We start from the raw sequence: 25,864 nt of genomic DNA on the forward strand, positions 1-25,864 counted from the left end.
TTGCAATTATTTGTAGGCATTGCAATATACGATAACACTTGACAATCTTTTTGAGTTGCGCCTGATTCTTCTTAAATGTTCGAAAATCTTAAAGGGGATGCCAACCAAGATGCACTGGCATTAAATAAATCCTATATAGCCTAGCGGCGGATGTTGCTGTGGTAGCTGTTGGGACATTAGAAACAAACAATACACCTATAAGAGTTGTTCATAAACAATTTAGTATTTAGTACTTTGTCTAATATAACATCATTCCATTCTAGTTGACAGATATTGAGAAACTGCACCTGACTATTGACTTAGAACCTTATAGCTGATGTGTAATATACTATCATTAAATTCATGACAATAATAATTGTTTCCAGTTTTTTTCTGTCATTAAAATTTATAACGAAATCTCCCAATTCGGGGGTTTCGAATGGAAGTCTCCCACGTAGGAATAAAATAATAGTTGAAGATAACCTTGTAATAGATTATTAATAAAAACTTTATATTAGCTTTGGGCTGTTTACAGTAAAATAATAAGGTTTCAATATGCATGTATATATTTTATAACAAATATCCTTAACAAAGCTAGCTAAAGCTAAACTATTATGTTTAACCGATACGTCAAAGTTTACGACATTGAAGGTCAAAGTGCATGTTTACGTTTTTTCTGCTCATGCTGAATAATGACATCAGAAAGTAAACAATCATTGAAATGAAATGACGCTTTCATTTAAAACAAAAGATCGTCACGGTTACTCTGTTAAGTTTTCCCCATATCTGCCTGATCGTTTTGTATGTGCTACATCTCAATATTATGGAATAGCAGGTATACAGTGGAAATAATCCTCTCAACTTCATTAAAAGAAATATAAAAACAAAAACAGAAAGTGTCAGGACTTTAGCTTACAAAACCCTTGTCCGTCCACAGTTTGAATATGCAAGCACAATTTGGCACCCACACACAAAATCAAACACCAATAAAATTAAAATGGTTCAACATCGGGCTATTCGTTGGGTTAAACATGACTTCTCTCCTCTCTCCAGTGTTACAAACATAATTCTAATGCATACATTGTCAATAAATGCAAAAGCTATATTCATTCTTTTTAAACAGTGAACCAAAATCTGTTAATCAATACATTATTATATAAAATATATTTATTGCAATTATTTAAGTACTAGAACATGCACAAAAAAAATTGAAATTGCTTGCTTAGGTGAGAGCGAATAATTTCAATCGCGAGGATTGTAGTAGACATAATTGTCACAGACAAGCTCAATAAAGAGCGTACTGTATAAGTGAACAGCACTGTCATTTATCTGCACGATAGTTTTTATCCTTTTTGAGCCCAGCATTCCTTGTTACCTCTCTGATATGCGAGTTAACCTATAGATGAGAAAAAGAATCACTTTCAAACACATGGTAAAAAGTCATGTATCAACAGTTGTGGATAGCTCAGTGGTTATATCACTGGCATAGCGTAAGCTGCAAATTTGAGAACCATATGGAATTGTATTCATTTTTCTTTAAACTGCATGTACATTGTACTTTTAATTTTATGTTCATATTTTATATCAAACTCTAACGTAAATTGCATTTTCATTCATGGAAGGAAATTCGATGAACTGTGCAGTTGATACAAATCTAATGAAACATTATAAATAAAATAAAATAAAAAAAATTGTTTTCAAAACATTGATCATTGCCTGAATTCTTTATATGTTAATGATTTAACAAAGCACTGGGCTGTACAGAAAGGTAACATACGGAACTACTTGTTTTGTTATATCGCTTTCCAATTACTGTTTATTTCCTCCTGTGACAGTTTGGATAATACATATCTTTACTTCCAGGAAGAGGCACATTGTTCGTGTTTGACATTCTGTCGTCAGGAATTGAGCCAGTGAAGATTTACGAGTGGAATGATGGTTTGTTTGATGCTGCTTGGTCTGAGAACAACGAAAATGTTGTTGTTGTAGGTGCCGGAGATGGCTCGTTGCTTGTGTATGATGTTACAAATCCAAAGGTTTGTTTTAAAAGATTTATATTTTTTAATAAATGAAATGTTTCTACTTGCAAATAGCTTTGAAGGATAATATAGCATGTAAATTCTTCGAAACTGACAAAAGAAATGTTTAAGTTGATAGCTGTATTCGAATAATGTCTGTATACTAAAATTAAAATACTTGTGATATATGCCTTATTTCCATTTCAGGGACCTTTAAAAGCATTTAAGGAACACAGCAAAGAGGTTTGTATAGACTCATGTTTTTCTGGTCTCTGTTTCTCAAAAACGTTTTACTCAGCTTATGACATATCTTGCTATAAAGCAACTTTTGAACCAAAAATATTGGCAATGAAAGAATATGATTCAAACAGTAAAAACAATTAATAGCTAGAACGCAGTGCTGTAAAGTGGTAAATAAGTTAAGTTATTTAATAATAACTTAAATACATTCGAGAAACTGCAAGCATGTGCAGACATCATTCCTTTGATATCTTATGGGTATCTTAGCCACGTGATATACAGTCGGTCGTGTTTTTTTCGCTCTCGAGTATTTTAGGTTTTAATAGTGCTAAAAGTGAACGGATTGTTATGAAACTTGGATATATCATATCAGCTCAGTGCCTTCTCAAAATGTAGTGACTAATGATGTTGCAAAATTGAATGAAACTGTATGATTTGATGTGTTTTCTGAAAGTTCTTTGTTGTTTTTTGTTTTTTTCGATCTTCAACATAGTACAATAATAGTAACAGCCATACCATCTGAGTGATAACTTCTCAAGGGCTGTCACGGATTACTGTTAGCTTTTATTGGTAAGACCCTGTGGGCAGGCTCGTTAATCTTCAGTGATTGGATATTAATGTTATTTCGGCGCCTGTCCAGGCTAACGGAACACGTTCTTTGATCTCTGATCAAGTTAGCCCGCTGTGGATCCAGTTGTTAAAGTCATTTATGGGTAAAGGGAAGAAACGCCCTAAGGACGAGGCTTCACCAGGTTCTACTTCTAGCCAACCGGAAAAGCGTCCAACTGATACCATGACGACGCCACCACCGTTAAATACGGTGGGTCAAGGAACACCCACTCAGTACATGGGACAATATGTACCACCCCATATGCAGTTCATCAATGAGGGGCCCATTCAATATGCACCACTCGGTACACCGTAGACGCCACTCCAACAGTCGCCATCATACGCTGTTCAGCCTTCCGTAGAGAGCTCTCTGTTACAGTCCATTGCGGATAAACTGTCAATTATTGAAACTTGTCAGAAAAATAGGGAGTCAAAATTGAACAAATTAGACAAAATTGAATCGAACATTACAAGTATTTCACATCGAGTGACGTCTTTAGAAACTAGAGTTAAAAGCGTGGATGAGAAAGTTACGGAAATGGAAGCTAGTAGATCGTACGGCAGCCAAGTTTGCGAAGATTTAAGAAAGAGTCATGAACAGTTTGAAAAAATACTTAAAGCTGAAAAATCGCGAAATGATAAAATTTTGAACGAAATTCACCAATTGAAGCGTGATAATGATATTTTACGCAACGATGTTATTGACAGCCAATCTCGTTTAATGCGTGACAATCTGCTTTTTTCAATGTGCTAGAAGAAACAACCCCTGAGGCGCGTATATCTGAGAATTGCCAAGCTAAGGTAATTCATTTTTGCAAGAATGACCTTGAAATTCATGATGCAGAGACACGAATCAAATTTGAACAAGTACATCGTACCGGCAAATTCGAAGGGGGTAAAACTCGTCCTATAGTCGCTAAGTTTCACTTCTATGGTGACAAGATGGAGGTGAAACAACGTGTACGCGATAAGCAGGCGTTCTCACACCATGGTCAAACCCTTCCAATCAAAGTCAGCGATCAGTTTCCGAAAGCAGTCCAAGTGCGCCGTAGGAAGTTGATTCCATATCTCGTGCAGGCTCGTAACGCGCATAAACAAACTGTCTTAGCATATGACACTCTATATATCGATAACCAGAGGTTCACAGCTGATCATCTCCCCCCAGGCCCAGTACCGGAACTCCCGCCACGGCATCCCAGGAACCAGGGTGCTGCTCGCCAAGCGGGATACCGTCCACCGCCGTCTAGTAATAGTGCTCCACGTGCGGCCGCTGTTCAGTATAACGCGCCCAACCCGGGACTGGCGGCACACCCCGACACGGACCCAGGGACCCTGGCGGACCGGAATCAAGCGCCGGGACTCCAAGACGGTACCCAGAGCAACACGGATACAGCTTAGGACAGCTGTGAGAAGCAACTCATCTTTCTAGTTTGGAATGTGAACGGTTTATGTTCAAAACTTGATGATAATGACTTTCTAAATATTATATTAAAGTATGACGTATTGTTCCTTACTGAAACTTGGAATCATAAACACAAAAATGTTAATATAGAAAATTACGAAGTTTTCTCCTGTCCGAGACCAAAATATAATAAAAAAAGCCAAACGTTACAGTGTGGGTGTCGTCATATATTATAAAACTAAATTTAGTGGTCATATAGAGCTAATTAATTTAGATGAAAAAGGAATTGTTTGGATAAAGCTCAAAAAAACGTATTTTGGATCATTAAATGATATATATATATATGTTGTTGCTATATACCGCCTGAGAATTCTAGTGAATATAAAAAACGAGATTCTCCATTATTTGAGTTCGATTTTTTTGATAAGCTTGAAGATGATATCCGTCTTTATTCCCAATTAGGTGATATTATAGTTTGTGGTGACTTAAATGCTAGAGTAGGTCAAAGATTAGATTTTGTTGAAAATATTAATCTTCACCGTTATGTTGATTTGCCTGACGATAATGACGTACCCGTTGGTTTACCGTTACGACAATCATTTGATGAATCGTCAAATAATTTTGGAAATAAATTATTATCACTGTGCAAGCAATCTAGTTTATATATTATGAATGGTCGTATTGAACCTGGGCATTTTACTTGCTATAATTTAATCCGTAATGATGTATCAGCAAGTGTTGTTGACTATGTTATATGCAATAGTAATCTGTATTCGTTGTTTGATAACATGGTTGTTAAACAGTTATCAGAATTTTTGGACCATTGTCCTATTTCGTTTACGTTACAGTTGAACTATAACAGTATGTGTAATAATGTCCAAGATGTTGTGTACGATAAAATTGTATGGGAAAATTGTAACGTAGACTCTTTGAATGATGCTTTAGACAATAGCAAAATTCACTTTGATAAATTAGTAAATGATTTACTTTCAAATACTATAAATGTTACGACGTGTATAGATAACATGTCAGATATTATATTTGATATTTCGTCCCGTCTCCATGGTCGACAATTCTATAATAACTCATCTAAACCTAAAAAAGTTAAAAAGTCGGGCTGGTTCAATGGTAACTGTAAACGATATAAAGATGAGTTCTACAGATGTAAACGTTTATTTAATTCAAACCCGACTGCTGAAAATAAGATTATATTTTTAAATGCTCGCAGATTGTATTGTAAAACTAAACGGTCTGCAAAGTATGATTTTTACAACAAAGAAAAACATACGTTATCTTTGTTAAGTAAACAAAATCCACGTAAATTCTGGAAACATATTAAAAATATAAAAAGGCAAAAAGTGCTAATCCTATTGAGATAGAAATCAATGAATTTTTTGATCATTTTACGAATGTATCTAATTCCCCGCATCCTAGCACTTTTGGTGATGAGGATGATGATTATTCAAATGAAGAAGTGAATATTGAAATGTTAGATTGTCCGTTTTCCATTGAGGAAATATGCAAAACTATATCCATGTTAAACAGACATAAAAGTGCTGATATCACAAACAATGTTGCTGATTTTTTTATTGATAGCAAAATTTTTATTGCACCATATTTAGTTCAATTATTTAACCATATTTATGATAAGGGCGAATACCCTGAGTCTTGGACAAAGGGCATAATTGTTCCAATTTAAGAAAGGAGATAGAACCGATCCCTCCAACTATCGTGGTATCACTCTTGTCAATATAATGGCTAAAATATTTTCTCTTACTCTACGTAATAGAATAAATGATTGGTGTGAAAATGGAAATATTTTTAATGACACACAATTCGGATTTAGAGATAACCACAGCACTTCAGATTGTATATTTATATTGCATAGTATTATTCAGAAGGTTTTAATGAATAAATCAAAACTGTATTGTGCCTTCATTGATTATGAAAAGGCGTTTGATACAGTTAATCACGAGGCTTTATGGATAAAACTATTAAAATCTGGTGAGTTGCAAAATGTTAAGAATGATCAAATCAATATATATGAATGTCAAATCGTGTGTATGCAACTGTAGAAATATGGAAATAACTGGGGGTTTTATGTTTCTCTTGTTGTAAAACAAGGTGAACCACTTTCTCCATTATTATTTATTTTATTTATCAATGATAAAGATATAGAATTGTTGTCTGTATATATGTTGCTGTTTGCAGATGATATTGCTCTTTTCACTACGGACCCCAATAGCTTGCAAGCATTGTTAGATAATGTGTATACTTATTCTCATAAATGGGGTCTGAAAATTAATGTAAATAAGACAAAAGTGTGTATATTTGAAAAACGTAAATCCAGACACATGTTTGTGTGGACAGTGAACGGTGAAATCATTGACCTTGTTGACTCGTTTACATATCTTGGAATTAAATTCCATTACACTGGGAATATGAAATATGTTGTACAAACATTGCATGAACAAGCACTTAAAGCCTATCATAGTCTATTGTCTATATTTAGCAAAGTTCATCTTGATGTTAAATCTAAACTAAAACTATTTGATTCACTCATTTCCCCCATTCTGATGTATGGCTCTGAAATATGGGGCATATATAATTATAAAGAAGTTGATAGATTACATCTTAAATTTTGCAAACACCTGCTGGGTGTCAAACCTCAGACTTCTAGTGCAGCAGTTCTTGGAGAACTGGGTAGATATCCATTGTTTGTTAAATGTAAGGAACGTGCACTAAGGTATTGGTTAAAAATAATGAAAAATACTGATAACCCTATATATATATGTTTCATTCAGAACAGTTACAAGTTGTACACTTAAATAGAAATAATTCTTGGGCTTTTGCTTTAAAAACATTGTTAGACAACATGGGATTCAGTGATACCTTCACAGCTTTCAATAATGATGTTAATTACTTACCTCTGTTTAAACAAAGATTGTATGACCAGTATAAACAGGAGTGGAACACAAGTGTAGCTAGCCAATCAAAACTAGATTTTTATAGACTATTTAAAAGTGAGCTTAAATTTGAAAAATATATTGATGTTATTAATAATGATTATATTAGAAAAGAAATGTCGAAATTACGTTTGTGTTCTCACTCTTTGGAAATTGAAACGGGCAGATATCTAAATATTGATAGAAATGCTAGACTTTGTAAATGTTGTAATTTGAGAGTAGTAGAATCCGAATACCATTTTATTTTATGCTGCCCACTTTATCGTAATTTAAGACTAAAATATTGTATAAATGTAGCATTCCCGACTATTCAAAAGTTTATTAAGTTAATGTCGTGTGAAAAATCAAAAACAATTAGAAATGTTTCTAAATATATTCATCATGCTATGCTAAATAGACAAGAACAGCTTGATAATATACCTGCTTCTTAACTTTTGCTTAATATCTATCTATATGTTCTTTAAAAACATGTACTCCTTATAACTATATATGAAATTGTGTTGTAAAAAATATCATTCGGCCGTCTGTACAATGTTAAATATGTTTAATGGCCAAAGGTATTGTTATATGCCGATTTGTCAATAAACTTTGAAGTTTGAAGTTTGAAGATATCTTCTTTGTTACTATTACAATACTATATTACTCAATCCAACCCCCATGCCTACTGTAAAACTCCAAAACTTTAAAATGCAATCAAGTGATAATTGGAAAATGAAGTGTTGTTAAATGCAATTGTTCTTTATTCAGGTCAGTTCTGTTGATTGGAGTCCAACAAGAGCAGAAAATTTTATTCTAACGGCTTCCTGGGATTCCACTATTAAGTTGGTAAGGGTCTCTTTGATACTTAAGACTTCCTTGGTTTTATATTTTGAAGCTATATTCTATTCAAACATGTTTGTTGCTTTGCTTGTTTAGTTTATTTATTTTTTTAACATTATACTAGCCATTCTTGTTGGCACGATGTTATGTGAGAGTGTGATTTTGTGTTGTTGGGGAAACTGGAGTTCCCGGGGGAAACCCACTTCTCCGTCTTTGTGACAAAAAACAAATTCACATGCGCCCAGGCTGGATATGGAACCAACGTTGCCTAGGCGAAGAGTGAGTGCTCAAACCACTGCGCTAACTGCACATCTTGTTGATACAGTCACTAAAAACAAGACATTTTTTGCCATTTTAAAGAATTTGTTGAGAGATTATACAAAAGATTTCTTAAAACACATTTTATGTTATAAAAAAAATGCATGATAATATTTCATTATTAATGTGTGAATAATCACAAATTTCAGACACAGAGTGTTGTATAACAGATAAGTGTAAATGTAGGCATTAAAGCTGCACTCTCACAGATTGAATGTTTTTACAACTTTTTTAATAATGCAAAAATTTGCTCGTTCCATTACAATTCATAAAAAAAGTTGTAAAAACGGTATATTTGTGAGAATGCAGGTTTATGTACATACAAATGTTTTATCCACAGTGGTCTCTAGACAGTCCCCACTCCGTGGCCACATTCACAGGGCATTCTGGAATTGTTTACAGTGCCATCTGGTCACCACGGTTACCAGGATGCTTTGCTACAGCATCAGGTATTGTAAGCACAATAATGTCTCAGTATTTCTGGTTAAAAAGTACTTGTTGTTTCATGAAAACCTTCTTTATGATACCCTTATGTTTATATGTAGAGTACAAGTAAACCAATAGTAGAAGTCATAAAACAATTTAGATAGATAGATTTATTCGTGCATATATAAATGTCATAGTAACAAAACAAATATCTCATAAAGTTATAACACAGACTACTCGTGCATATATATATGTCATAGTAACAAACCAAATATCTCATAAAGTTATAACACAGACTGATTAACAAAGTATTAGTTATGATATCTATACTAAAGCACAACATCATTAGAATGCTTTGGATACATGTACGTGCGTTAATAAAAATTTAATTCAATGTGTTAATTTCATATATGTTTTGGATTTTTTGTATGTATGTCACTCATACATTTAAATCTAGATATTGTATTGCAAGTTGATTCAAGCCGATTATTCAGTCAATATTAGATGATAACACATGACTGCATATATTTAATACTATTATGGGCTTCTTGTTTAGAATTTTGTTTAGATTAACGTTGTTAACATTATTATTGTTAACTTTCAAATCATTTCTACTCTGGAAGTTTCATGGATATACTACCTATTTTCCAAACAAAATTTGAGACAGCATATTCAGCTGTACTTGTTTTATTTAAGTATTTGAGCACGTCTAAAAACATTTTATCTTTAAAAGTTAACAACAATGTTGTTAATCTAGTTGTAAACTTTAACACAGTTTTGAGTTCTGAATAATTGGCCCATTGTTTTATTATCTGTGTAAGGAGCAATAGGCATACATGTACCAGTATCACCGTATTATACTGAATTGTGTTCATTCTGGTCATATTTTAGGAGACAAGACATTGCGAGTATGGGACAGACGGACACCCCAGCCACAGTGTACGATACAGGCCCATGAAGGGGAGGTGCTCACATGTGATTGGAACAAGTATGACCAGGTACATGTACTATACCAGCTGGTCAAGTTAAGTTATCTTTTCAAACTAAAATAAAATCATGGTTGTATTCATAGATAAAATTCAAATTGATACATGAATAGGTATTTTAAATGCAATACTTCATTGTTAGAGATATGGTATTTTTACCCTATGATACTTGAAGCATGCATTTGTTTAGAATGCTCAATAATTTTTATTTTTTCCATATATATAAGTTTAAGTATAAACAAAATATTTATAGAATTCGAGGGAAAGCAGATTTCTGTGGAATATACTGAAAAATTATCATTTTGTATACAACAAAACTTTGCTGATCTGGGGTCTTCGGTAAAGTTAAGGTTTCTTTCAAAAGTAAAATAAAATACCAAGAAGATAATTTATAAATGTAATTCTTTTTTCCAGTTTGTTAATTTTTCACAACACTTATTTGAAATTACTTTTGTAAAACTGTAAGAAGATAAATATTGTTGTTTTAAGTTTATTGCTGGTTTCTTTTTCTCAGTTGCATTTGGTGGTCATTACAAAGTGCAGAATGTTTTCTATTCCCAGAAATCAGCATCTTGACTTCTTTGATGATATAAAAACCTCAACTGTCTTATACACCAGCAGCCATTTGTATAAAACTGGTTTATTCTATGGTTTGGTTAAAGTTAACCAAAATGTTCATGATTGGTCAATATTTATTCAGTGTTTATTACTAACCAATCATATTATTTAAATGTGCAAACTAGACCATAATTTGCGGACAACATATCCAATCAGCTACAGCTGCCACTTGTATAAAACTGGTTCAGTCTTTGGTTTGGAGATAAAGTTGGCCAAACTAGTCATTGGTTGGTCAATATTTATCCAATAATTTCTGTTTACCAATCAAATGGCCTTTATTCGCAAACAAGCCAAAAGGTAACTTTTGGATAACTTATCCAGTGTTATACAGTTGGCTGCTGCATGCAATAGTATATAAAACACCTTAATAAGTTGTAAGATTTTACAAGTTTTATACAATTGACTGCTGTCTGATTTTAATCTAGACATGCACAACTTATGTAGTACAAAGTTTGTGAATGTGGCTGTAAGAGCATATTGGTTGCAGTAATCTTACTTGGCAGTTGATCTACATAATGGTACATTTACTTATTGTTGTTTTCAGAATATATTATACTCTGGTTCGGTAGATTGCAGTATTAGGGGCTGGGACATACGTAATTACAACAAGCCTCTATGTGAGATGACTGGACATAGGTTTGCTGTCCGCAGAGTAAAGGTAATACACTATAAATATATGGAAAATGAATTATATGTAGTGGCACAATATCTCTTGCAATTTAATTCTATTTTAGATTTTTAGTTAGATGATGACCCATGTAGCCAATAATACAGGTCTTATACTAAATCATGAATCTTTCTTGTAATATCATTATATGTTGTGACAGACATCATCATGGTAAAGATTTGTGGAACTGCAACTTTCTGCTTTCCATACAGTCAAGTTTTTTAATTACCCTAGATGGTATGTACATGTATCATGTGTATGTTAACTTTGTGTTTGTACCTTTTCAGACCTCTCCATTTAATGGAAACACACTGGCCTCATGTTCCTATGACTTCACTGTGAGGTATGTTCGTGTTTTCATATGTTCTCATACACATATTACTTTTGGTTGTCTTTATTTAACTGTCATGTTAATCTTATTTTACCTGAAACTTTCTCACATTGGCAATTTCCTTTTTGATACTTTTTTTTAAAGTTAAGGTATTGTAATTGACTTGGAGAAGTGGTCATTGTGTTTACAATTTAACCTTGGCCATAATTCTAAAACAGTTTCAAGATATTCACAGAAATCTTATACACATGTTACATGAGACAGTATACATGAGTGCATCAAGGCCCATAACTCTGGCTTTAATAAATATTGCAGTTAAGCCCAAACATTTGCCTTCACCTGCGGAGTTCTTATATATAATGTATATCATATGTCACAGACATGTATACTTGTAACTTTAATGATAAATATGTGGCCTCCAGTTATCTGCCCACTGGGTAATCAAATAGCACAACTCTGATATATATGAAACAAGATTAAAAAGAGTGAAAACTGTCCCCAACTTCTATAAAGACATGAATCAACCATATATTATGGCCAAGTAATTTCTTGAAATTATAGGACCTGGGATGTACGTCAGCCGCATGCCATGGAGATTACAGAACATCACACGGAGTTTGTGTATGGCCTGGACTTTAACCTGCACAGGCCGGGACAGATTGTGGACTGTGGCTGGGACTCTCTTGTTCATGTGTACAAACCTAGGTCCTTGTGATACTGGCTCAATAGTAGAAACTTGTGAATGGAAACCATGCCAAACCACTTTTATAAACCAGCGGAGAAACATATATATATATATATATATATATACTAGCATTGTGGAATTGGATTTAATGTGTTCTTTTATATTTATGTACTTGGTAATTATCAAGAGAAGTTGTAATCCATATTTTACCTCCCATCGATTATAGTTTACAGTTGAAATTAGTTATTTTTGTGGTGGTCTAGGTTTTAGGTAACTTAATGTTCTAAAGTAATAAATACCCAGCTGACTAGTGCTTACTGAAATATATGCTTATTGTAGACATCCATGTGATTTTTGCTCATCTGTTTATCCAACTTAAAACTCAAAGTATTATCATAGCTTCAGTGTGATCAGCAGCCTCATCTAGTATACAAAAACTTTAACCTTAGTCACAATAAAAATCATTTAAGATATAAAAGTAAACTTGGTACACATCTTGCCAGAGACAAAACGCACATGTTTAGCAAAGCCACGACTCTGGCTGTTATAATCTTTGAGTTATAACCATTAATTGACTATATAATGACAGACAAGTGTTGTTGGCGTTGGCTCGTTGCACTCTTGTTTATCTTTTTGTTGTGAAAATTTAACCGCAAGTTAGAGAGTATACACATATGCTTTCATAGAATAATATGACTTTTTATTGTATAACTTACCTTTGATTGTTGACTTACAAATGATATGAGTTAGTTGTATGCCATGTATATATTATTTCTTTTTAAAAAAAAAGATACAACCACTTAAATCTTGTGTTTTATTTTTCAGCAAATCAGATGAGGTAAACTAACTGTAACATTCAAAATATAACAATCTATTTTACAACTCATTAGAAGATAAATAATGAATGCTGTTAACATTTTACCATAGAAACAATGATTAACAACTTGTTGCAGTGTTCATTGTTTGAACAAAAATGCCTCACGCTTTGGCAAATAATTGCACTGAACAAATATTGTTCAAAATTAAAAAAAAACATGTCATGAAATATTTCTGCTGCTCCAAGAAAAGGACCATGAACCAATATGGAGGTCAAGGTCACGTACACATATGACCATGAAAAACCTTTAAGATTACTATTTTGTCATGTGATTTGTTGTCAGTATAATCCTATATTTACAAAATTGACAAATTATAAAGCATTACTGGCCTACTTAATAAAAATAATAATAAATAGTTCTACACAGAGATTATTAACATTAATAATATTATCCATATCACAGTCACGGAAAACTGCACAAACAATTTAATGCTTGAACACCCAGACAATATCAGGACTTGAAGCTATTGTCCTGTGAAACTAAGAGTTCATGTTCAGAGTCCTCCTTGATGGAAGCCTGATAGGAATGGTCCCCAATCCTCTCGTAGTCACCACTCTTGTGGAGGCGTAAACTTCGCACCAGATTAAACGCCCCAGTTCTGAAGAGAGAATCACCACATTATTGATGCATTACTTCTTTTTTTTTAAGAGAAATCTAAGTATTTGAGATATATGAGTACATTGTTTATGAGAAAACTGATTATTTACATGATTAAATTTCTCCAGTCACAGACTGCCATATCCCCACTAAATCAAATACAGTATAAACTCTTGCCTTACCACAAAGGTTTACAATTAAACAATGGACAATAACTCAAATAATACTGCTACAAGAGTTGTGACTTGTGTGTGCTGCACTACTCCTAAATGAGATCTACCTGTATATGAAGTTTGAAGAAAATACCTCTAAGTCTTTTCGAGTCATGCTCCGGACAAAAAATATAGTATGAAAATTCACAAAAGGCAATAACTAAAAAATCAACTACACCCAGAGTTATGCTTTCTGTGTACTTCACGTTTCCTCCATCAGATCTATCTTCATATGAAGTTTGCAGTCAATACCTTAAAGACTTATAAAGTTATAAGTCTGGACAAAATTATGCGCTGCATTTCTCCTTAATAAGATCCATCTTTATATGAAATTTGAAGTCAATACCTCAAGCACTTTCAATTTATGCTCTGGACAAAAATTATGTTTGGAAATTAACAAATGGCAATTACTAAAAGAAATACTGCATCCAGAGTTATGGTTCTTAAGCACTACACTTCTCCCCAATATCTGTAAATGAAGTTTGAAGTCAAGCCCTCAAAGAATTCTCAAGTTATGCTCCGGACAAAAATGAACATTAACAAGGGGCAATATCTAAACAAGAAATGCCACAATACAACGAAACCAGGTTTTCAATGATTGACCGAATAACTTTAGTCTGTGCTGTGAGAATTATGTCTCCCCCTCTCTGGGGGAGACATATTGTTTTTGCCCTGTCCGTCAGTCCGGTAGTCCGTCAGTCCGTCAGTCCGTCCGTACGTCACACTTCGTTTCCGATCGATAACTGGAAAACCGCATGACCTAGGATCACCAAACTTGGTAGGGAGGTTGGTCGATTATATCTAGGCTGGTTTGTTGCGTGTAGTATGTATGTTAAAGGTTTAGGTATTATAAAAGAACTGTAACTAAAGATATACAGATAAACACAATCACAAGAAAGGTCTCCATAAACTCTTTCTATATACTAAGTTTTCTATTTTTAGTAACAGTCACCTTGACCCTAAGGCCCAAAACGCAATACTATGAAAGGTTTCAACAATCCAAATTTGATCACAAAATGTCAACTGTAACCTAAGATATTCAGTTTGAAAGGTTAGTTTGAAGAAGTGTGTCCACCTACACAATGACGTAGGTCATTCTAAGAACCTGGTTTCACTATGTGAAAACCTGGTCAATAAATACTGCACCCAGAGTTATGGTTCCTGTGCACTTCTCTTTTCTTTAATGAGGTCTATCTGTGTGATAGTTTGAAGACTTTTCAAGTTACCGGGTATGCTCTTGACAAGATTGCCTGGACACACACACACATACCGGTACACACATAAACACACAAACCATTACTATATCCACTTACCTTTCCGTGGGATAACAACTGCTGACACAAATGACCCCAATTGGTCTTGTTGGACATATTTGTATATTATAACATATAATTATGTTGAATAAAAAAGTTAGATTAAAAAGCCATTTAGCTTAACAAATTTATTCAAATGCATGAAGTTCTACAAATCTATGACGACTGACTAAATTCCCGTTAACAGGTAAAACTTGATAACTGATATACAAAGTACTGTTTAAACATATTGTGCAACATTGATCTACAAGTACATGTATGGCCTTGACCTATGATATGGGATGGCCTTGACCTATGATATGGGATGGCCTTGACCTATGATATGGGAGCACAAATTCAAATTGACACACCTTCCAATGGAGCTTGACAAAACTGTAAATTTTCATTCATATTAATTGCTTAGACATACTGTGTTGCTATAAAATTTATAGTGTGCAACATGACCTCAAAAAGCAATCAGATGACAGGACAACTCTTATGTACAACACACTTACCCAGTGCTTTACAATTATGCGAAGTTTAATTATATTCCTATTAATATAACAAAGCTTTGGCTGAAACATTAAGTATTCCTATGAAACCTATATTGTACAACATTAATCTCCAAGTGTGACCTTGACCTTTGAGAAATAGCACAGATTTTGAAGTTTAATTTAATTCCCATTAATGTTAACACCATTGTGGCTGAAACATAAAGTATTGCTATAAAGAACAACATTGATCTCTAAATGTAACCTTGACCTGTGAGATAAGAGCACATATTTTATGCAAGACACGCCTTCCCATGGAAAAGTTTAATTGAATCCCATATATAATATTAATGTAATGGCTGAGACAAGGTTGTAACAGACAGACACACAGACGGACAATGTCATTTATATATGCCACCGCAGATATAAAGTAATAGAACAGCTGAATACTTTGTATGGTAAAATTCACTGACACTAGGGGTCATGTTTAACTTTTATGGAAATAATGTTCAGTTGAGTCCAAGGCCTACAGAGTGTATGACTTTGTGGAGCTACATGTGTCATACACTTACCTTCCAAACCGTTCCCCATCCTCAACCGTCTCTGGTAGATTTTTCCCGAGAGTCTCCGGCAGAGCCAGGGACAGGATACCTGTCAGAAATGCAAGGGCCCCAAACACCACGAGTGGGAATGCCTCACCCCATATACCGCCAAGCTGCTCTCCCTACCAATAGATATATACAATATGAGTTTGCAGATCCCATGCATAAATTAATATGAAGGCCCCAAACACCATCAGGACATAAGTGCCACCCAAGCTACATGTAACTCCAGAGTTCGGTGTCCAACTGCTCTTTTTTTTAGAAAGGTATTAGAATATTGCACATGAAATGAGACAAACGGGTCTATTTTTTTTCAGTAACGTTTACAGAACACCAATAGATGAAACATTATCCTGAGACGAAAGAGTCTTATCTAACCACAAATGTTCAAATATGTATTTTATCAAAATATAAGAAAACAGATACATAAGTAAGAACAATTGTTACTCTAAAAAGGTATTGTGAATAGTATTCGTAATGCTTTAGTAAAAAATATAACTCCAATAAATTTAATAATTTGTGTTAAGTTATATAATAAAAGTGTAATAAAATTTCATTTTCATCAAATTTGACATGTTTTTCTGTTTGTTTATAAATATCATGTGGAAATAATTTAAATAAAAACATAAAATTTATAACACTGGATTGAAAATATAATTCTTTAAAAGCTTTACATTGACGACTTATTGATTAAACTAAAAGAAATACTAAGAAAATAGGTTTGTTATACATGAGGGTCAAAATTCCAATAATAACCAATAATCTCCTATTAAGTAGGGGAACTGATCTGAACTGATAAGCCATACACTGGCAGCCTGATATGGCTTGGTTTTACATGAAGTAAAGGGTTAAAATGTTTTCAGCCTGACAATATACAACACATACCTCTGTGACTATGTATGGAGCGACCATTGTACCCAGACTAGCAAATAGTGATGCCCCTCCCATTCCAGCATTCCTAATAACCGTGGGAAATAGCTCAGCACTGTGAATGTGCGCTGTACTGTACGCTGCTGTGATGAAGAGTTTGCCCAACATCGCAAGGGCAACCACTATGGCGTCACCTCCTACAGGGATTCATGCAACGTTTTAAAGCGACTCACTCACAGATTTTATGTTTGCAACATGATTTGTTTAAATTTTGTTCCAAAATAATTAGAATTTCAATAGCATTACTAACATTATTTTGGCAAAATATAGCATTTTTCTGTCACCTTTTGAAATAATTGTTAACAATAGAGCTCTTATTATAGCTCTGGATGATGTTTAATCATGGTGCCAAGCATTTTGTTCACATTTCACATGAATATATTTTTTCATGCCTAACTCTGTAAAACGTCAACCAGTCCATTAAAGGGGATATATTTAATGGACATTGCTTGATCACATTGTCCATTGCTTGATCACATTGTCCATTGCTTGATCACATTGTACATTGCTTGATCACATTGTACATTGCTTGATCACATTGTACATTGCTTGATCACATTGTACATTGCTTGATCACATTGTACATTGCTTGATCACATTGTACATTGCTTGATCACATTGTACATTGCTTGATCACATTGTACATTGCTTGATCACATTGTACATTACTTGATCACATTGTCCATTGCTTGATCACATTGTACATTGTTTGATCACATTGTCCATTGCTTGATCACATTGTACATTGCTTGATCACATCGTACATTGCTTGATCACATCGTACATTGCTTGATCACATTGTACATTGCTTGATCACATTGTACATTGCTTGATCACATTGTACATTGCTTGATCACATTGTACATTGCTTGATCACATCGTACATTGCTTGATCACATCGTACATTGCTTGATCACATTGTCCATTGCTTGATCACATTGTCCATTGCTTGATCACATCGTACATTGCTTGATCACATTGTACATTGCTTGATCACATTGTACATTGCTTGATCACATAATAAACAGAGAGACTCTAGTGTATGTGCAAATTTGAACTACTTTTTAACATGTAGTTCTACATTATCCAAGTATGTGTAGTTTGTAGAAGTTGAGTTCATGCATCTAGACAATAGCCATTTGAAAAATAAAATAGTGTGTAAGCCATTTTTTAAAAACAAGAGCTGTCACAGTATGTGACGAATGCCCCCGAATGTGACATTGACCTACGAACAAGGTCAGTACATGAAAAGTTGATCTTGACTTTATGTGTCAAATACATATGGCAAGTTATTTTAAATTTCCTTTGAACATAAAAAAATACCACCCATACTTGACAACCTACACTGTTATGTCCTTATATTCAGAATTCCCTTGTGAATAAACACTTAGTGTATCTTTCACCTTAGAGGTAGGGACATGGGTCTTGCACAGGACACGTCGTCTTCGTATGCGGAACACATGTAACAAGTTATTTTAAAATCTGTCCTGTTGTGAATAAACACTAAGTGTGACCTTGACCTTTGAGGTAGGGACACGGGTCTTGCACGCGACAAGTCGTCTTGGTATGTGGTACACATGTGGCAAGTTATTTTAAAATCTGTCCATACAAGAGAAAGTTACAGCCCGGACACGACAACCTATACTTTATGTCCTTATATGCAGCACTCCATTGTGAATAAACACCAAGTGTGACCTTGACCTTTGAGGTAGGGACACGAGTCTTGCACGCCACACGTCGTCTTGGTATGTGTAACACATGTGGCAAGTTATTTTAAAATCTGTCCATACAAGGGAAAGTTGCAGAGCCGGACGGACGGACGGACGGACGGACGGTGCGATTTTAATATGCCCACCTTCGGAGGCATAGTAAGATGTTAGCTGGGCCAGAATTCAGTATTGGTCTTAATTGGATCTTATAATGAAGTAGCTAATCGAATAACTTTTTATTAATAGATGACCAAAACATTAAGATGAATCAAAGATTATCTTAAGTTGGATATTGACTACCACCCCTGGTTTTCACTTGTGACAGAAGACTAACAATAATTAACTAATATAATATTAGATGTACCTCCAATAAATTTATCCACTACACCACACAGGTACATACCTCCCGGTTCATACTCTATAGCCAGCACGGTGGAGGCACAGGCCAGGCCCCCTACCAACATTGAGCCTGTGAAGAGCCAACGTCGGCCAATCCGGTCCACCAGGTATATCACGAGAAAGTATGCTGGGATCTCCACCGCCGCCGACAGGCCAAAATTAAGGTAAAGGTTTCCCGCCAGGTTGTCTGAGTTCAGGGCCAGCCCGAAGTATGTCATAGCAACAATTGTCCTGCAAATAGAGATAAATGTTTGATGTTTGTTGTTTGAGCTGTCCAAAACAAATCATTATGTTTCTTCAAAAGAAAATGTATATATATATATATATGCCACTTGTACACAAAATAATTATGCTGGTGTCTTGTCAACGAACTTATATCACTTCCAAGCAGTCAATAGAATGAAGCTTAAAACAGTAAAGTAAGCCATGCAAAGAGGGAATTTGTAAGTATGCTTTAATTACAACAAAAGTACAATATACATACATATAAATACACTCAGCATGAACTATAAGACATTGGTGTTACATTTTTTGAGTTTATTCTTGATATTGACTGTCTTCTACAGCTTCCCTTAAACCCAAACATAGATATTACAATATATATGAATAACAAAGTACCCACAATATCACAAGGTACCTACCAGTTCACAAACACTATTACAGTTGTTTTACACATCTTCTTGGATGAGAACAGCTGTAAGAAACTGGCCGTCTTGTCGGTGTCCATGTCATCCATACACTTACTGTAAAATGACGAAAATCAATGCCTTTCATATTGAAAATAATACATCGGTATGCCTTAAGTTTGACTGCATACTACGTGTGGAACTATTGCATATTACAAGAGCTGTCGTAGGAAAATGTGCTCGAATATACACTGCTTAGTCTTAGAAATGAATACAACTAGAACTGTAAGCCAAAGGCTAACGAATACCCCCCAACCCTTCCCTGTCTAGGTTGTTTGCCCTGGCACAAAGGAGTAGGCCACCAAAGCGAATATTGTAACAAATTTAAGGCCTGTATGCACCTAACTTCAGGACTTTTGATGGTCTTTTTAAGGACAAAATCAATTAAAGGTCTTTTTAAGGCCATGCAAACATTCTGATTAATACAGGTGCACCAAATCATATATTCAACAGTTCATATCATGGTCATTGACATCTGAAAGTTTGAAAAAGATTTATAGAAAAAATGAGAAAAAATGACCAAGGATTAGGCTAGACAAAGCTGTATAATTTTTGCCTATTTTAACTTATTCAGGGGCCATAATTGGAGACATGATCATGTGATTCCAACCACAATCACAGGGGCAAATGTTCTCACCATGGCTAAAAGTTTGAAAAAGATTCATTCAAAAATGACGAAGGAGTAGGACGAACAAAACTAATTTTACCCAATTTAACTCATTAAGGGGCCACAACTCCACTCAGGATCATGTGACTCCCACCAAATTCATGGAGGCAAAGGTTTACATCATGGCCATTAATATTTGAAAGTTTGAAAAAGATTTGCTCAATAGCTTCAAAGAAGAATCCTGGACAAAGCTAATTTTGCCCAATTTAACTCATTAAGGGGCCACAACTCCACTCAGGATCATGCGACTCTGACCAAATCCACGGAGGCACAGGTTTACATCATGGTCATTAATATTTGAAAGTTTGAAAAAGATTTGTTCAATAACGACAAAGATGAATCCCGGACAAAAAAAAACGGACGGACAGACGGACAGACAGACAGACGGACAGACGGACAACCCGATTCCAGTATACCCCCCCCAAACTTTGTTTTGGGGGGTATAATAATGATGGTTGTCTGATGTTAAATACCTCTTAAAGAACTGTTTAGGCAGCACAGTTTTATTCCAGCGGGCGGCTTTCTCAATGATCACCTTGGCCTCTGCAACACGGCCCTTGGTTAGCAGCCAACGGGGAGATTCTGGTATCAACCTGGGATTGTAAGAACAATTTAGTCAGGGCTTGTTTCATGTTCCTGTGAGCAGCTTGTGGCACTTCATCGGAAACTGGCTTGGGTAGTCAGGCATCAACCTAAGGTATCTTGTTTATCAAAACAGAACTAATAGTGTCACACAATCCATGTACTGATATGCAAAGGCATAAAATGACAGAAGATGGCATTGGGATGGCAGTGCCAAATTCGTAAACTGAAGTTAAACGTCTTAGCGTTATCTGTTTTCAATACAGAAGTATTCAACAGTATTAGAGTGTGGTATAACAATACTACAGTTCATGTAAAACATGTTATTCATTAAAAATGATCTTTTAACACATTTCTTTTGTCAAAATGTCACTGGGTCCTAAAACCTTCTATATACTTGCCACCAGTAGGAGAGAAACAACAGGCCAGGTAAGGATGTGTACAGCTGTAGCTTGAACCATTCCCTGACAATGTAGGCCACTACTGCCATCAGTATCAGGCCCAGCACGTACGGGAAGTCAGATATCACCCCCGGCCATGCACGCTTGCTCGAGCTTGTCAGTTCTAGGGCTGAGAAAAAGTTTAGAAGCTAATGTAACTAATGCCTCAGTCACCCATACTGAATGGTATAATTACGTTTAACAACACCTCCATTGATAACAGAGAGAACCATTTCTCATTTTAGCAGAAAGTTGTGTACTCATATATTGAAGCCATGTGTTCAGTGGATTATTTTATTGAACACACAAGGGGGTGTATGCACATACACTGTAACAGATACTGATCGCTGATTGGTCAATCACAGGCTTTTGACTCTGTCTTATCTAGGTGATGAAAGTGTTGTCAGTATTTAATACTTATCACTCTACACATTACTGATCTTTAAATTTAACAGATTTAAAAAAGATGCTAAATGGGGGAAAATATAGTTCTTATTAAGCGCACAGAGTTCTAAAAAAAAACAACGAGTGTTTCAAGCCTCTAATAGAATGCTTATGATAAGCCATACTCACAAATGATATAGCCAGGCATGAAGGTGGCTATCACAGAGGCTCCAAGAATAAACTCTACTATCACAAAGAGCCAGTATGCGTGTACCCAGGCCAGTCCGATGTTGGAGATCACCATTATCACTAGGGAGACATACATGACTGGCTTACGACCATATCTGGATAGGGAAGAATAAAGTAAAAATGAAAATTATTACTTTTGGACCCTCATGCTAAAAGAAAAGAAATTTCTGTTTTTTTAAATTGACAGATATTACATTTTCTTTTCTTTTTGAAAGAACTGAAAAAGTAGAAAGACTCTCCATTCACCAGACTAGCATTTCTTTTCTGGGAATGGCAGGTCCAAAGCATGAGACAATAGTAACTGTTATAGATGTGAAGAGCCCTTGAACAAACATTCAGTAACTTACACATCAGCAAATATTCCTGAGGCGAGAGAACCAACCAACATGCCACCGTAGAAGATCATCTCCGCATTAGCAACCTGGATCTCCTTATCACAGACCAGGTTATGCTGGAAATAAACATCAAGAGGAACTACAAGCACAGTATATAAACTGCTCCTGTTTCTGCTACTTCAACTACCTTGGGTACAGCTAAAAGATTTGATTTTAAGCACAGGCAACAAAATTAACAATCTCCCCCTATTTCTTTCACTTTTCTAGCTGATGTAAGCACTTGTGTTTGTCCAAGTGGTAGAATGCCCAGGATTTCTACAATACTGATAATATAATAGACCATTTTAAATTTAATTTTTCACCAACATTATAATCAGCATCATTGCTACAATGGCTGCCACCACCACCACCACCACTACCACCACCACCAATCCAATTAAGTGAAGCATCTCTCAGCAATTGTCTATTCATCATGTTACAAAATGAACAATAGCGCCACTAGGCAAACACCATGGGTTGTCTGCTGGTTTAGTTTCGAACAATGGGCATTACACAACAAATATAAAGTCAGAGTTATAGGCCCTGATGTACATAATGTGCTCTTGCCTCTAGCAACGTATGTTTCAAGTTTCAGTTGATCATAATGAACAATTTTTGGATTATAGTTAAGGGTTTAAGTTTTTGCACAACGCCTATAGCTATTACTATACCCAGTCTTTTGATAAACAGACAAGCTAATAATGAATTAAAAATTAGATGATTTAGTGCACATTTAAACCAGCATTTTATTCTTCATGGTTTATCAAGAAGCCAATATACCTCTGAAGCAAATGTGTCTGTGAAGACAGACAGGTCATACACCCACTTGGAACAGGCCTCTCTAAGGCTGTCATTTGGAAGGAGGGCGCTGTAAGGAATTGAGTTTACAAAATTAATCTATTTCATAAACTATTCTTAAAATATAATAACTTTCAAGTACACGTATAAACTGACTTATAGGACTTATTTTGCAGTTTGTGGCTTACCAGTCTTATTTTCTGAAATAAGAAAATTATGTTGATGGCTGTTTACTTTACATTTGGTATTACATGTATTATAACAGGATGCTACGATATGTATATATTTGGGACCAGTTGCATAGTACTATTCCATTTATATTTGTGTGATGAATATATGTGTACAAACCCCTCAGTGGTCATGGAGATGTTTCCACTAGGCAGCAAGATGTTACATCTGTCATACTTAAGGCCTTTAGTATTGGAGAGTGGGATATACTCATCAATCGATTCCTGGTGGGTGGGGCTTTGTACCTCAAAAGTGTCGTTCTCACAGTTAGGTATGGCACACCTGTGTTATAAATATTCATCTTCAATAATAAAAGAGAAACAAGTTTGAGGATAGTAGTTCTAAATGTTGGAAGTGGATGAGTTATAGTTCCCAGTAAAACATGTATGCAGGTCCTCCAGACAGCAGTGAATTAGTTAAACGAATAAAAAGTATAAAGTTATGACAGAAAGCAATGCAAGTCATATAGATAAACATATAGCTGCTTCTAGGTCAACAGAAGTGGTAATCAATATGTTTATAACAAGTTTGACAATCATACATCCAAGTGTTCTCTTTATATTTATAGGACTAGGCGTTTATTTTCAAGGTCACTGTGGCCTTTGAGCTACTGACCTCAAAATCATAAAGGGTCATCTGCAGTCACGAAAAAACCGTCCTACTGAGTTTGAGGACCATATGGCCAAGCACACTCTTGTTGTCAATAGGAAATGCTTTTTGTGTTCAAAGCCACCAGAACCATGACATCAAAATCAATAGGGGTCATCTGCTGGTCATGACCAACCTCTCTACCAAGTTTGAATACCATAGGTCAAAGCATTCTATAATTCTTAATTGAACAAGCTTTTTGTATTCAAGGTCACTTTGACCATGTTTGACCTACTTACCTTAAAATTAATAGAGGTCATCTGTTGGCCATTACCAACCTCCCTACCAGCTTTTTTGAGTTATCAACTGGGACAAGATTTTGTCTCCCGACCAACATGTGCAAAGCAATATACCCTAACTTCTTTGAATAAGAGCATCTGTTTATATGTCCCTGAAAAAAATCATCCTAAATGAAAAAGCCTGCTGTTATTTTTTTCATTATTTACTTGAAATGACTACATTATCAATAACATTCAAAGAACTGCCATATATCACTTACCTATGTTCTGGTATACCTAGGAGGAAGACTGGGTTGAGCATGATAAACCCAGCCAACAGATTTGGCCCCAGGGTGAGGAAAAACACCCACTTCTGGTATCGCCCGAATCCTCCAATCTCATCGAGAACATCGTCAAAACGCATCTTCAGAGAGATTACATTCAGATTCAGACACTTGTGTTTCTTGATAATGGCATTTACATTTTTTTTCTAAAGGATGGTCAAGTATTTTATTGTCACACAGATTACATTAGCATTCTGGCTCCTGTGTTTTGCTTATGGTTAAGCATTCCTGATTTTAATGATGTTTTGTCTATTGCTTATAATTAGGAACAGCTTTATGTAATGTCTTCTTATTATTGCTTAGGTCATTTCTATGAATGCCTGTATCTTTTAAAATTCATAGAGAATTGTACCCATTGCACAACCCTTTATTTAAAAACCATGTTGTGTAAATAGACATGCACTTCATTTAATTCCTTCTGTAAGGAAAAGTATGTCAGTCCTCAATGCTTATGTCACAGGTAAGAAACCAGGATGTATGTACTCCGCTTTACAAAATTAAAAGTCACGTTTTAATACACATATCTTCACTCAAGAGATTTAAATTGCTTAAAAATATTTATCATTGATGAAGTCACAACCTTATTTTATCACTTACGGCAGTCATATGTTCCGTATGATAACAAGTACAGTCGTCCCAAAACAATGTTGAACATCTCAGCATATCAATGCTACCCATGGTTGACCCCAGTGGGTGATGATTTGGACTATTTGGATAAAATTGGCAATCATCTCTTTGGCTTAGTTATGTAAATAGTTTACATGTTATGTGAAAATAGATATTTAAACACTTTTAAAATACATCCTCTCCTCTTGTTTGAAATCAGGTACACAATAGGGAATAGAGTTGAGATATGTATAAATTGGGTTTGGCACATAAAGGGAGTCCGAGACTCCTGGATTCTGCTGCAAACTCGTAGATTTTGGATCTTGGGACCCTGTCATAATTCTAGGTCAGGAAAAAGAGGACAGTTACTATGAATGCTATTTTGGATATATAAGTATTGTTGAATTCCTGAAAACTTCAAAACCTTCTAACAAGTTAAAGTGAGCTTTACATACTTCTCTTACTT

At 35.0% G+C, this 25,864-nt stretch overlaps 2 protein-coding genes across 2 annotated transcripts; one reads left to right on the plus strand and one right to left on the minus strand.

Annotated features, from left to right (window-relative positions):
• The first annotated feature begins 654 nt into the window (after window positions 1–654).
• Window positions 655–12,806, plus strand: LOC128239387 (peroxisomal targeting signal 2 receptor-like). The gene is made up of 9 exons (XM_052956008.1): window positions 655–814; window positions 1,843–2,015; window positions 2,205–2,240; window positions 7,962–8,039; window positions 8,692–8,800; window positions 9,669–9,775; window positions 10,926–11,039; window positions 11,336–11,391; window positions 11,941–12,806. Exons 1-9 carry the CDS (start codon window positions 706–708, stop codon window positions 12,092–12,094), a joined length of 936 nt encoding a protein of 311 aa, XP_052811968.1. The 5' UTR covers window positions 655–705; the 3' UTR covers window positions 12,095–12,806.
• Window positions 12,807–12,884: 78 nt separating this feature from the next.
• LOC128239386 (organic cation transporter protein-like) lies at window positions 12,885–25,511 on the minus strand. Its single transcript, XM_052956007.1, has 13 exons — window positions 25,390–25,511; window positions 24,730–24,872; window positions 23,703–23,864; window positions 23,337–23,424; window positions 22,530–22,633; window positions 22,123–22,277; window positions 21,511–21,679; window positions 21,001–21,120; window positions 19,816–19,917; window positions 19,179–19,405; window positions 17,022–17,203; window positions 16,107–16,258; window positions 12,885–13,540 (listed from the first exon to the last, which is right to left on the minus strand). Exons 1-13 carry the CDS (start codon window positions 25,468–25,470, stop codon window positions 13,393–13,395), a joined length of 1,833 nt encoding a protein of 610 aa, XP_052811967.1. The 5' UTR covers window positions 25,471–25,511; the 3' UTR covers window positions 12,885–13,392.
• Window positions 25,512–25,864: the final 353 nt, after the last annotated feature.

Source organism: Mya arenaria, chromosome 6 (assembly GCF_026914265.1).
Source record: "Mya arenaria isolate MELC-2E11 chromosome 6, ASM2691426v1".
In the NCBI taxonomy this organism is placed as follows: Eukaryota; Metazoa; Mollusca; class Bivalvia; order Myida; family Myidae; genus Mya; species Mya arenaria.

Bases quoted from the DNA above. Each gene is read 5' to 3' on its own strand.
- LOC128239387 (XM_052956008.1), top strand. From the start codon at position 706: ATGACGCTTTCATTTAAAACAAAAGATCGTCACGGTTACTCTGTTAAG. The intron at 2,241-7,961 runs GTTTGTATAGAC...TTCTTTATTCAG, and splicing joins TTAAGGAACACAGCAAAGAG to GTCAGTTCTGTTGATTGGAG. The intron at 11,040-11,335 runs GTAATACACTAT...GTACCTTTTCAG, and splicing joins TTGCTGTCCGCAGAGTAAAG to ACCTCTCCATTTAATGGAAA.
- LOC128239386 (XM_052956007.1), bottom strand. From the start codon at position 25,470: ATGGGTAGCATTGATATGCTGAGATGTTCAACATTGTTTTGGGACGAC. The intron at 23,865-24,729 runs GTAAGTGATATA...TTTATAACACAG, and splicing joins CTAGGTATACCAGAACATAG to GTGTGCCATACCTAACTGTG. The intron at 22,278-22,529 runs GTAAGTTACTGA...TTCCCTATCCAG, and splicing joins TCAGGAATATTTGCTGATGT to ATATGGTCGTAAGCCAGTCA.